The sequence below is a fragment of the Amphiura filiformis genome, chromosome 5, assembly GCF_039555335.1.
Source record: "Amphiura filiformis chromosome 5, Afil_fr2py, whole genome shotgun sequence".
NCBI classification, from domain to species: domain Eukaryota; kingdom Metazoa; phylum Echinodermata; class Ophiuroidea; order Amphilepidida; family Amphiuridae; genus Amphiura; species Amphiura filiformis.
The window spans coordinates 66,234,988-66,249,825 of record NC_092632.1 but is presented as its reverse complement, the minus strand read 5'-3'; the positions used below and the strand labels follow the sequence as shown (position 1 = coordinate 66,249,825).

Sequence of the window (14,838 nt, the reverse complement as noted above, 5' to 3'; positions counted from 1 at the left end):
TTCCAGATCCCTTAAGTTCATTTTTAAAAATGTCACTGAAAATTTTCCACCTGTAAATTTTACACATTTAAATTGTTTTTTCAATTTTCTCCACATCATAGAACTATCTTGCATTCAATCTGACATTGAAATAAAATAATTAATATTAATTGAAACCTAACAAATTCAGGACAATAACAAATTTGTGTACCTATTATTTTTAGTGTGGGGTGTGAACTTAATGCTCAGTGGCACGTATTCAGACTCAGTCCATTGTCCTTATGACACATGACCATCAGAGCGTGACAAGACAGGGCAAGATCAGCGGTTTACTGGAAAATTGTATGGGTTAATACGCTGTGTTTTTATTTGTCACAAGCGGCTGGCTGCATATTGTATATTATTATGATTATGTATATACTATTGGTGATTGATGCCTGTGTTTAAAGTTGTTTACTATCGTCATCATATAGTGGAAATATGGAAAACAACTGGTGTGTGTAGTATTGCTGACCTTCAGAGAAAATGGAAATTATGCTGGTAATGAAGTGGATAACAGCTTTAAAACACTGACATCAATATTTTTTAATTTTTGTGCTATGGATATGATGATGTACAAACAGAAGACTATTAAACAGAGGACATTGTATTGGAAAGTTGTGCTGCAGCTGTACACAACAGTAGCAGTAGTAATGCACTAGTACTACATTTAGTGTGTGTTAGTGTTGTTCCTTACATACTCTTTTCAAATTTGCGGAATATGCAACTGTATATAGGAGCTTATCATAAGTAAAAATAATAGATAACTTATTCAAGTAACATATTAACATTTTGTTTTTTATCTCTTTTTTTAATATACAGAATGGTTCTGGCTTCCAGCATCATCCGCCGGTCAGGAGGGCGCTGTCTTTTGACTTCCCATCATCCAGGATTGATGAGAGCCCTGATGAAGAGCTGAAAGCTTCTCTACAAGAACTCAATAAATGCTGGGAAAAAATACAAACTCAGGTAAATTTGGGTCAATTTCATTACCACAATTTCCTGTGCTCTTAAGGCAAAGATTTCATTAAGTTAAGCAGTTTCTCTCATACATTTCACAAAATGGGGTCTCCGCATTGGACTAGATCTCCAGGTTAGATGGAGAATCAAATACTGAGCAGCTCAAATTTTGTCTCTATTTTGTTTCAAAACATTGTCGGACAATGTCCTTTTTGATTAACATCAAGACAGACTACCTTGCTTGTAGGTAAAGTACCAGGATTTGATTTGATAAACCTTCTGACCACTATGCAGTTGGGCAGGTTAAGCACAGAATATCTCATATATCAGCAACCTCTAAGCCCCTGTAATCCAATGAAAGTTAGCCTGTGCTTTTACAGGGTGCTTAGAAATGAATGATAGGAGAGGTGTACTGTTAGCAAGGAGTGTCTGAACAAAGTGATAACAAGCATAATGCAAAGCTAATATGTGACACCTGTTTGCGGCGTATTACCCCCTTAATCTTATGCCACGTTCTAACACATGACATACGTATGGCAGGGGTTGCTCTGAATGCTGCAGGACTGTAATCTAACCTATGTGCCGGATAGCAATAGAATTGACATGATTTTTTTTGGACAGATTCTCCGTGTTCAAATAATACCTGTAGTTCATAAATAGGTAGCTCTGGTCCTGTGAATTTGTGTGTTATTGGATTTTTGAAATGTATGGGGAGCTATTCCTTGAGCTATTGTAAGCATGTAGTGTATGTTGGTAGTTTTTAGACAGAATGCTCAGCATTAGTATATCTGATTAAGTTAAGACCACTTTGAGATAAGCTCCTTAAAGCCTGTAGTTATGCTTAAAGTTGAGATGGTGCAAAAATATCTGTCAAGCAAACACTTAAACCAAACCGTTTCAGTAAGTGTTAACAAACCAGTGGGTAAAGAAATGCTAAATGTGCTCTAGGCTGATTTATAATAATCAATGGATGTATGAAGATGGTAAAGAAAGATAGAACAAATCTGCTGCTCAGTGTTAGAAGTGGGCAAGTGCAATAGCTGTCCTGTGAAATTTTTTTGGAGTTTACACACAGTATATTGTACTCATCTACACAATGGCAACTATTGCACTTACCAACTTTTGGCACTGAGCAGTCAAAATGTATGTTTGAGGACTTTGCGAAGTACTAGTATGAGACAGTAGTCACGTAACAGAACATAGTTGAAAGAGGTGAGTTATGAACATAGCATAATGACATATACAAAAGGGTCCGTTGACATAGATGAGCGGATGAACATACGGATGAACATACGGAGGTCGTTAGACGGAACAGACAGAATAAATATCTCACAAGAGAGGTAAAATGAATCAAATACAGATCAAATATATAGGGCACAGTGCAAATCATGCCACAATGACCTACTCCAGTTATGATGTTCAATATTATGGATGCACTAAATTATTCCGCTATGCTATTAGCGATTTGTCATCTTACAAAGGTGTGCAACCTTTTTGATGATAACCAATTTTATCATACAGTTTAACTTACTACATCGCTGTTCCTTCGAGTAGAAATGAATACATGTCATTATTTATTATCGCATATTAATTTTATATTATTTTGTTTGTGTGATATTTTCATTATTCTGTGTCAAAGACTAATGTCTTAATGCTACTATCAGCTTACAGCTATCTGGCTATTATTATCCCATTAAACACGGTGGGAGATGAGAAAATTGATAGATTCGGGCAACAAGTCATTTACCTTGTGTGTAATATTAACTATATATAGCGCAAATCAGAAGTGTAAAAAAAGCAATAAAGACAAGACCAGTAAAGTATATAGTCGATAGGTCAACTAATGCGTAATGGGCTCTTCTAATTGAAATGCACACCCCTTATGGAAATCATGACATTAATCTCCCACATAGGGAGTGTGAATTTCAAATGGAATTACCCAAATGGGTTACTCCATTTTGTATACTATACCCTCTGTGTGAGAGAATAAAGTCATGTCTTCCATAGGGGGTATGAATTTTAACAGGAATAACCCAACACTCCCCCACATTGTGCCGTGAACAATTTTGCATTAACAGATTTGTAAGATAAATATAATTTTGTGTGATATATATATCCATGCTGCATTCAACAGAGCAAAATTAATACCTGAAGATCAAGGTATGGGTATACTCCCCCACATATCGTGCAACAAATATTATACTAATACAAACATGGCACATTGTTTGCAATTACAAATTATACTTGAAAGTGAGATATCTAAAGGGAGTTTGTTTGCCGCACACCGTCATCGTCGAGGCTTATTATATGGGTATTGTGTGAAAGAAGCTAAGGTGTTGTGATATGGTGTACAATGTTGGCATATCAAATTCCATATCGGGTTTTTTCATGAAGATTACGTGCACTTTTCATTTTCCTTTTATCTGGTATGTCAAACCTGTAAATTTGTAATCTATGCATTATGATTTACATCATATTTTAAAGTAAAAAGTTGCAAATTTCTTAATTGAAAAAAAAATGTCAAACAGTAGAATAGCATACCTTACTGCTGTGTGAATTTGTGATAGTTTTAAGGTTATTAATATTACAAATTAGGTTCAGGATTAACATGATTAAGTAATGGCAGAGAACATGGACCTTTTCCGACTTCATTATTTCTGAAGTTTAAGTCCAAAGTATGTAAAACTACATTGTTTTAATGGAAATGAGTCGAGGAATCCTACGGTAATGTCAGATTTAAACATAGGCTATATGTTCAGTTTTTGAAAAAATCAAGTAGGGTCAGGTTTTTATTTATTTTAGAAAATGAAAAAAAAATCACCAAAATCTGTAAATATTTTGCAATTTGGGGAAAAAAAAAAAATTGTTCCTGATATTTTTGAAATTTGGGTCGGCATTCATTTGTACAGGATAAATTTGTTTCCCAATTCTTGTCAAATCTGGATCGGTCGGGCCTGTAGAACAGGGTTTTCTTTTTTCTTCGCCTCACCTTAAATATGAATTTACTTGATGTATGTGGACATGAATAATTAATACAGAAAAAAGTGTGTGGGACGATTAAATGTTAAGGAGACCTTAAGCATAGATGTCCCGAAATGTGCTTTGAAAGTCAGGTGTCAATACATTTGTGAGACATAATGCACTGAAGTAGAACAGATTGACACATAGCATTGAAAGCGCTGTGTTAAATAGGTGATTATTACCACTTGAGCAAATTCAGATGTGCTCACTTTTTTAAAATTTCACTATGTATTTTGATTCCCTATAGCAGACCTACCTAATTTAGTAAATGTTATTTTTGCAATCTTTTCCAAGTTTTTTGCAGGCTTGGGAAACATCACAGTGCAAAGAGTGTGCATGAAAACAAGATTTGAAATACAACCTATTTTTATATGCAGTAGTGCACTTGACTGCATATCCATGATAATTGGTGTTAGTTTGTGGTTCACCATTGTTCACCTGCTTTAAGTTTAAACAAGTATCGAAACCAAAGTTGTACCAGAATGAAAGAGATTTGAACATCAAAACAATAACTTTGCACAGTCTTTATGCCCACAAAGCCTAATATTTCAAAAACATTGATGACTTAGCAATGGTAATTATTAATACAACCTTCAAACATAGATTCAGTCTAATAGACCAAAAGCAACATTGTGTGCTGAGTCATTCAGATAAATAGAATAAATATAGGAGCATTGGTACCAAATATTATTAGCATAAACATTAAATCTGACTAAAAACTACTCAACAATGAAATTGATCAAATCAAGCATGGTTCCATGTCGCATTAAATTTTACATCATTTTTATGACAGAAATGCATGATGTGTATGAAAACAACACACATTGTTCCTGATCAAGTTTTACAAACCCTGTCAACAGCTTTTGATGTGATAGACACCTCATCACTATGAATTTTCACTTTTTTTACAGGATATAACTGTACCATGTCAAATTGGTTAATAAGGGCCAATTTGTCAGCCCAATCATCGTCATCCTGTTGAATTGTTTTGGGACCTTGTTATGATACAAGTTGATATAATTGGATATGGATATAACAGGGTAGAAATGGGTACACGCTTCCCTTGCCATGGACAAGGAGATCCCAGTGAATAGTGTTTCTATTATAATGAGACACAAGAAATATATACTTTAAAGATTGTTAACTTTTATCAATACTAATTATCCAAATATGAGTTTCCATTTTATACACAAAACTTGTTCTTGACATTTCTCTTAATTGATTGTTCTTAATTTGGCAATTCAATTAAGATAAGTCATTGTTATATAGTTTGGCACTTAAAGCCATATTATAACATTTGCTGAGGAAGACGCCCTCACTGAATTTTTCCTTTTTTACACGATTAAATTGTACTTTATTAAACCAATATACCCTGCAAAAATCAAGACTCTAGGTGCTGTAGTTTTGTCAAAATCCGAGATTTTGAATAAAACGCCGGATTCGGCGCTTTATTATTACGATGGAATTATTAGTCGAACGCATACACGATGTTCACAACACACAGTACGTACACGGCGTGCGGGACGGTGATATACACAACAAAGGGTTGTACCACAACATGACCGAAGGAGTGGTACATATTGGCGACATGTGCGCTGGTAGTAAATTTTCTTTGCTTTGCCGTAGTTGTTCGGCTCAAAAAAAAGGGATATATCTGACAGTAAAAGCTAACATTTTATGGCAAAGAAATGCTAATCTATTTTGTTTGAAAATGTTATAATATTGCTTTAAATGAAGAGCTGATCATGTTTTCTGGTGATCTATTTGGCTCAATTTTCACTTGCTGTATTAAAATGAGGATTTGTAGTTCATTATTTTAAAGAATGTAGAACATTGCAGACAAGAACCAATAATAAATATTTTTAAGGGGGATTGGTAAAAAAAGAAGGTTTTTGCTTGTGCATTTTTAAAGCAATAGCGCAATTTAAAATTTGAACAGCCTGCAAAACCATACATGCTATTGTATTTGGGACCCTGTATAGTGTTAATCCACATCTTGCCCTGGTCAATTCAGGTGTTGAAGGGTTTGTCATAGCAGTCTCATACATGTTGATGGACAACAGAATCGTCTCCTTGCTGTTTGTTATAATATTCTTTAAACTGTCAAGAAGAAAACAAATTACAAGCTGACCTTACACGAAATAAGCAAGTAAACAAATAAGACTCCTGGATAAGACTTTAAAACCTTAATGATGTTGAAATTATTAGAGTGCATTATCTTTTAAATTATGGGATCTTACTAGTTTGATATATTTTGCACTGTAATGACAATGATATGCATAATTTCTACCATTTGATGGGGAGCTCATTTTAGCATAATTTTCCGATTTGGTTATCTTATGCCACCAGTGATTCATACCTTCCAAGGTTACCCCATATAAAACTACATTTACTCCTACTCTTTACCTTTGGCAAATAAAATTGTTCAAGATCTGTAGAGTCTTGGGTAATTACAAATTATTTGTAATGTAAAGTTGAGATTTTGTATTTCCTATTTTTGTTGAACTTACCTGTCAAGATAGCCAAATATAGCACTAAAATGAGTATTACTGTCATTGTAACCATGGAAACAAAGCCAGAATAGATGCTATTATAGCTAATATTATAAAGCAAAATCCTTAATGACCTGTCAAAGCTATGAAATTGTTTGTTCTTGCAGGTAAATATAGGTGTGTGTTTATGCATCATGATATTATTTGGTCTAGTACTGGTGTGAAGTATCCATTTAGGCTGATGTACATATTTAATTTGATCAGTTGAATTGGTGATTGAAGAATTGTCATGAGCACATTGAGCTATTCTATCTAAAACCCACACTACCCCTGTTGGAAGATTTTGGAAATATCTTCTACAGGGGGAGTATGTTTTTCAAATGTAATTGTTCGGAGTAAATCATTTTGAAACCCATACTCCCTCTGTATTATGGCTTTACCTATATATCTTCCACAACTGGAGTGAGTATTTCAAATAGAAGTTATCCAACTGTCTATTCTATTCAAAACTCATACTCCCTCTATGTAAGATGTCAGCTAAATCTTCTACAGGGGTAGTGTGGAATTTAAATGGAATAGCCCATTTTGGATGTATGTTGCACCTTCTACCTTCCATCACCTGTAGTTAAATATGCAAACATTTATTTTGTTGTTAACCATGGACTTGAGGAAGTGTAAAGCTTACAGAGGCAGGTGTTTTTGCTATAGGTTGACACAATAGTGACCAGTGTCATCTCAAAGATAAATCTGAGTGATATTTTATTCAGGAGATTTCAGCTTTGGTTACCATTGGAAAAAACACCTTTCTACTGAGTAAATGTGATCTTATATAGTTTGCATGTTTCAACGGGTTCACTGCCGGATAAGTAACTATCAAGCTTTCGTCAGGTACCTAATTTTGTGATGTAATGTATCTTTAGGTTGAAGAGTGTCTGACTTTTAATATGCAGCTGTATCTCAATTTGGTCAGAAAAGAATAAGGGATATTACAATCATATTTGTATCAATCCTAATGCTAGTTTCAGCATTAAAATCTCATAATGTTGAACCCTAATGTGTCTGCTGATCCTAATCCCTAAGTCTATGGTGTCACAGATTCATCATCATCATCAGTCGGCTGCGGAGCAGGCGACTACAAGCTTTCTCCAACTGTTGTGATATTTCTCAAGTTTTCTCCAACTATTGCATCTCAGATTAAATGCTCCCTTAAGTCATTTGTAGGATCCAGAACTTGTGTCTTTTGTTGCAAGTTTATTTGATACATTTTCTAGTAGTTTGACCAAGAGATTACCATAAAAATCTCTTAGACGTATACACGAAGAGGTTAATAATACTAAAATCTTTATTTATACATTCTAATGATACTAACACAAAGTATTTTGGTTTGAGTCAGACCCTTCACACCTCATATTTTCAAAATCTTGTTTGTATTTTGTTGTTGTAGGTTGCCGATAAACAGACCAGGTTAGAGCAGGTATTTGAATTCCAGACAAGTTACCAGACCACATTGCAAGCAGTGTCTGCTTGGCTGGATAGTGTACAACTCAAACTCTTCTCAGCTGATTGGAGGAAGGATACACAGACACAACTCGCTGAACATGGTGTAAGTTGGGAATTGGTCACTAAAAGAATGGCTTTAATAGTGGCTGCATTTTGTAGCTTATTGATATTATTGCATTCTGCCACAAAAATCTATTGAAGGATAAAAGATAGATTTTGATTGTAAGAAATGTGAGATATCATTAACCAAAGTATCTGCTTGTGCTGTTTTACTGCAACATGGTGCTCTTTTCACTGAAGCTGAATGCATGCAGAAATGGAGATAATCTTTAACTCTTTTTACTGCAGTTGAATAGATGCAGATATGAAAGGAGACAATCTTAAGATAGCATTCTAATGTGATATTTTATGATACTCATATGCACACATAAAAATGGAAAGCAATTTTAACAATAGATTTGTGACAATATCAGCCATTACAATCAATCTCATCATTGTCTTCTAACAGGAACTTCAAGATGAGATCCACAGTTTCCAAGACCAACTGGACTCGATGAATGAAGTCTGCCAGCAGGTAATGACTGATAGCAATGCCCAGAATCAACGTCTCATCCAGCAGGCTCTTACAGACCTAAATGAGAGGTTGTCTACCCTGGAGAATGAAGCACAGCAGAAGGAACAAGAACTAGTGGAGAGGAGCAGACAACACAAACTCTTCCAGGTAATGTGACATTCCAGTTGAAATCCACTACACCCCTTATGGAAGACATTACCTTAATCTTCCACACAGGGAGTATGAATATCAAATGGGGTTACCTAAATGGGTGACTCCATTTGAAATGTACACCCCATTTGTGGGAGATTAAGGTCATGTCTTCCATAGGAAGTGCATGGATTTCAACTAGAATAGTCCGTATTATGTACTTGACTATACTCCTTGTCCAATTGTTGGTGCACAAGTGCAAGGAGTTCACCATCTTACCGGTCTTGACCAAAACAAAAACAAAAGCATATAATCATAAATTTTAAGTAGTTTACTAGCCCAAAAGATGGAGCAAAGAGTTTACCATCTTTTCTATCTTAAAAACATAATAAATTTGTAGTAGCATCATGAAGCACTTGTGTGTAGGAATGCAAACATAACTTAATAAGACATGCATTTCCGTGATAGATTATGATTTTGTTCAGATATGTGCATTGATATGATGAGACTGTTTCCAATCAAATAATAATCGGAACATAACTATTGACAGCACATAGAAATACGCTAGAAGGCATATTGTCATGCGAGCACCAGACAGGTATATCTTGGTATGAACGTGAAAGCTGCTTTGTGAATGCTAGTAATCGTTGGCTCTATTAGTAGCAGCCAATTGTTTCAGTATATGAAATAAATAAGATAAACCTTTGACCTTGAAGGAATGGAGATTTCTTTGAGCCTGGTCCCATCAGGACCCAAGCGTGTCTCTGCACAGAGTGACCATTAATTTTAAGAAACAAACAAATAATAATGGTAAGCAAAATAGGGCATATTTCCCCTAGCTAAAGTGCAATGACTAGCTGAATCAGTCAAATGCAAAACCAGGCAACTCACTAGGATCCACAACATGCTCATCTATTAAGGCACAGTTCTTTAATCCCAACACATTTGCACATTCATTGAATGACCTTTGAAAAGTTGGGTACAAAAACTCATACTCTGAAACTTGAGATCCAATTTTGCACTATGATTGTTGAAATGAGTTTCTTGAACTATGCCATTGGAATGAGGCCATTGTGACTGAGCCTATCCAGGAGATCATGTAACTGTTCTGTCGAATAACGCAGAGAGGATAGGTCATGGTTTCATTACCACCCTTTGGAGCACTCATAATGGGCTCTCATCAAGCTAAGCAACAAAGACATTTGGGCCAACGTATTTAACCTACGGCAGCCATATTGATCTTTTGTAGTGACACATTTCTTGCATTCAAACAATGAGATGAAATATCCACATGATCCATGAATATTGATCCAAGCATTCCACACCTCATAGGGACCTTATCCCTTGACTATTAGCCATCCACATGGTGAGTTTAGATCGGCTTTCAAAATCCAGATTTGGTGTACATTAGTATCAGACTCATAGAGCTTACATAGTTCGCATCAATCTGGATTGAATTCTTCATGTTGATTGCCAGACTAATACCAACTGATAGGCTATCCATATGGTGAGTTCAGATCAGCTTTCAAGATCTGGATTCAGTATACATTAGTATCAGACTCATAGAGCTCACATCAATCTGGATTGAATTCGTTCATGTTGATAGCCAGACTAAATACCTCTTCTCCTCATACTCTCATGATCTGCTCTAGTGATGTACCAGTGCAGTGTTCGGTGATATTCCACAACATTTTTAGCAGTGCGTATTAGGAAACGAATCCTTTGAGCAGGGTCTGAAGGGTTTTGAATTTCCAAGTTGGATGCAATAGGGACAACTAGTGCTGCCTGATAAGTCCTCTGAATTTTAATTTTAATGCATTTACTCATCTGCGAGGTTGATCCTTTTGCACTATGATGACAATACAACATTATACCTGTAATATATTTGCTCTAAATTGGTAAGATACGATAATATGGTTAGATAAAATACATTGCTTATCCTATGGTCTCAGGTGTGCTGATGTCTAGTTTGACATGATTGGCCCTGTTTTACAAGAAAGATACTTATTTTTATGTCTCTGAAATTGAATTATCTTCCTTATCTGCAGATAACACTATTGCAAAGATCCTAAATTTGTATGATATTTTGTCAAATGTAATGATAAAATAAATGACTATGTTTTTCAAAATGTGAATTATCCTTTTGTCTCAGGTGCAGTAGTCTTGGGAATTATACTTATTTTTTTAAGCCGGATATAATTTACAGTCAAGATGGCTCCTGTTGAGACCATTGTAAGAAGACTCTGTGGTCATTAAATATTCTTAAGTATCTGCAAAAGAAAACGGTGATCACTCAAAGCTGTCTGCTTTTGATGATATTTTTGACATTCAATATCAGAATTGTTAGAAGTGCTACATAAATGGGGCCAAATTATACTGATCTTATTATGATTTTACAACATACTGTTTCTGATATATATATGACACGTGTGTAACACCCTGTGCCAAAAACGCTGAGGTCAGGTTTAACAACTCGCCTTTTTAAGGCCTTACAAATTGAGCCAATACAAACTTGAAGAGAAAATAAGTGGCTTTTGAATTGGAGTCATTTACAGGTTGAGTCTGTCCTCCAGTTACATGTAGCCTATGGGTCAGTAGCGTACAGACGCACACTTATGATGGATCACCATGTAAGCTTTCTCACTTTGTCATCGGTGGCAGACCTATCTCTGGAGAAATAAGATTTATCGTATAGATGTTAATATTTTCATGAGCGTTTAGCACTTTGCAATGCTAGATTTAGCTGTAGGGTACAAAACATTTTACAATTTTATGAATAATTACAATTTGGTACGTCATGAAGTGAACATTTTTAAAATTCAGTGCAAGAAAGAATTGCATTTTTGGTTACATATGTTACAAGAAACAGCATTTATGTAACCACTATGATAACAGAGATTTGATATGCACGAGATATGTGCTTGTGTACAGGGAAACGCAAAAGGACACAACTAAGCTAAAGGTGTCGTTAGCATTGTCATGAACTCAAATAACTTAGGTCTTATCTGTAAAATTGTTAACAATACAAGATAATAGGTATGGCTTAATGTGCTAAAGTGCAATCGACCTAGCAACTGACTTATGTTTGGAAAAATTGCAAAACAAACGTTATTTTGGTCCACATTTTTGGTACACTTAAGAAAATTATTACATCTTTGTATTAATCAACTAAACTGCAAATTAGTGGGTGTAGTGTGGTCCCTATACAATTCCAAGGTTGCACATCAATAGACACCGACTGTATTAGCGTATATAGGAAAAGCTAATTGATATGCGGTCGCATGCCAAAAGTGAGTTAGGCAATCTGTAATGGAATAATAGGACAGCTACTTATAATTTGATCTATACTCTTACTATCCCAGATACTGTTACCATTGTTTTGAAACACTAGAGTGTGTTTTTATGAGGCCATTTTGGATGTGTGTGTAGAGAGGGCTGGCTGGGATGGTGATGTGATATGGTCATCAGAAATCAGGGGAAGAGTATCAATAACATATTACTGTTGTAATGAATTACTGTCATTCAAATCATATATAATTCATCATGAACAGCAATGACAGAAAAAATCTATTGCCAAAGTAAAAAAAAAGTACATATTTTCCTTAAGCAGCAATCGATCTGACTTTTTAAAGGGCTTTTTTTTTCCTTTATCCATTTCTGATGTGATCATGCAAAATAAGGATGTCGGGAATATTGATTTTGAGACATAGCCGATAATAGGGTTCAACTTCCTTTGTATTTTATTGTTCTGGGCAACACTGAAATGAGGTTTTCAGCAAATTTGAGCTCTGAGAATGGCTCAGGTTATGAAATTGAAAACTGAATTTTGATTTTGATCGACATCAGACTCATTTAGCTTGATCACATCACATTTGGCCATCTTCTTGGGTGTGGTTTTGGATAAAAATTTCCAGAAGTGTTCAATGCACCAGACTCCATATTTATAAAACAATGCAGAAATAGTTAATGCATTATATAGTATTAAATTTATTATCTGTTTTAGTCAGTATGTTTCCTCTTCCATTTTGGAAGATGTTATAAAGTGGTTTGCTGAGACAGGTGTCTGGTTCAATTCTTAGCTGTATATATTGATTGTATTTCTATTTGCTCCATTGTATTATCCACAAATCTCTGCCAATGAACGGAATCGGTCTATCTGGACATCAGTTGAAACCTGTCTATATAGTCATGAAATATGTACAAATATTATACTATTTTTGCAGGTTTGTAGCTATTTCACCTAAACCTCAAGTCTAAACTGTTTCTCTGTCTATCCCTTATCATTCTCTCTCTCTCAGGACGAGGTGTTGGATTTCCAGAACTGGTTGTCCGATACCAAGAAGCAGCTGATGTCAAGAGAAGAGGCCGAAGAGGGCTGCTTGGAAGATAAGATCAATGAAAACCAGGTCAGTCGTAGATCCTTGATTAACAAGAATGTTGATACAGATAGCTACATACATACTGTATTGGGTTAGGTTTCTGCAGATATGTAAGAAGATAGTAGTTATGTTTGTAAACTGTAAGCTTTAACCAACAACCTGCCTACAAGGTAGGCTCAACGTAGGTATGCTATGATCAGCTCGTAATAGGCGAGAATTATTCGGTTTCTGTAATACTGCGTGCGTCATTCAAGTCCCAACTTACGCCTGTGTAAATTTACAAAAGCGCGCGTCAGTCAAGCAATACACAAAACGCAGTTCACGTAGGTGGTAAGTGGAGTGTTTGTACACTATTCTATATCAATCCACGATGTTATGAGTATTCCGATTGTGAGCTGATCAGAGTATAGTGTATGGATGTTTACGGGCGAGCTGATAGTTGTGAAGTAGGACATGGTTTAATGAAGTTTGAGATGGGTATAAATAAATTATAAAATTATGTAGATTGTATTACGTGAGTTAGGTGTGAATGCCATCTCATGAGTAGAGTGGTGTTATAAGTGTTAAGGGGTACTACACCCCTGTGGTAAATTTGTGACTATTTTTGCATTTTTCTCAAAAAATAATAACACACTGGTAACAAAAGATATTATTGGGGCAAGGAATCCAATTGCTGCACTGAAATTTCAGTAACTCAAGACAAGAGGTTCAGTATATATGATAGGAAATGCGGTACATCCTAGCGTTACCTTATTTCTTATCATAAATAACGAACCTCTTGTCCTTGGTCACTGAAATTCCTGTGTAGTAATTGGATTCCTTGCCCCTATAATATACATAACTTTTGTTACCACTGTGTTATTAGTTTTTGAGAAAAATGCGAAAATAGTAGTACCCCCTTAAAGCTGCAATGGGAAATTTGGATGAAATAAAATTAGATTAGACATTTTGAGTTGGCGATAGAACAGAAAAGTAGACATCCTTCCAAAACTATGAAACGAGCTCACTATCTATTTAAAATTCAATGATAGCCCTCCACTGATTAAAAAAAAAATTTGTTTGAATAAAAGTTTTCATACGTGTTGGCTCTTAACATCTGACAAAATTGTGTAATTTATACTCTTTGTTGTAGAAGTTTTCTATTGACCTGAAATTACTAATGATCTTGAAAAATCCCAGCTGATAAAAGCCGAAATCTCTATTAATGTAACTAAAACAAATCTACTAAATTTCAAAAATGCCTTTAGGAAACAAGTCAACTTTTTACCCCATTCATGTATTCATGTACTAATAATGATGCATAAAACCACAACAAAAGAAGCAGCTGAAATCAAGTTCGGAACACATGCATGATTACTTTGAAGTTGCGCGCTAGTATTACCGGGGTTTATCAAGAAGACCCGAAGACGTGTCATAGAATACAAAGTAATTGGTTATTAAGTCTGCATTAGCGTGATTTAGCGGATTTGCACTGACAGTGAGTTTGTAACAACACGTTTATCTTACGATGGGTCATTTAAAGTTCAGTCTTTTCTCAAATATGCAAAACCACCTTAGGGAAATCCTCCGATCAAACGCAAGCCTTCCGAGAAAAATCATGTTTCCACCGGACCTTAATTACGCTGGTATTACAGCGTGTGTGGAATTGCATATGGTATCCACGCTGATGCAGTGTTCATCACAGGCACGACATGTTTTGGAAGGTCAAGTGGTTATAGCCTGGTTGATTTACTTGTGTATAATACATGACCAGTTGCCTTCAATT

At 35.4% G+C, this 14,838-nt stretch overlaps 1 protein-coding gene across 1 annotated transcript in view; it reads left to right on the top strand.

Moving 5' to 3' along the window:
- Positions 1-14,838, top strand: part of LOC140152340 (uncharacterized) — a 230,239-nt gene that overhangs the window by 149,693 nt on the left and 65,708 nt on the right. Inside the window, 4 exon segments of the mRNA XM_072174644.1 lie at positions 841-987; positions 7,936-8,094; positions 8,500-8,712; positions 12,993-13,100. Coding sequence (XP_072030745.1) covers positions 841-987; positions 7,936-8,094; positions 8,500-8,712; positions 12,993-13,100 — 627 coding nt within the window.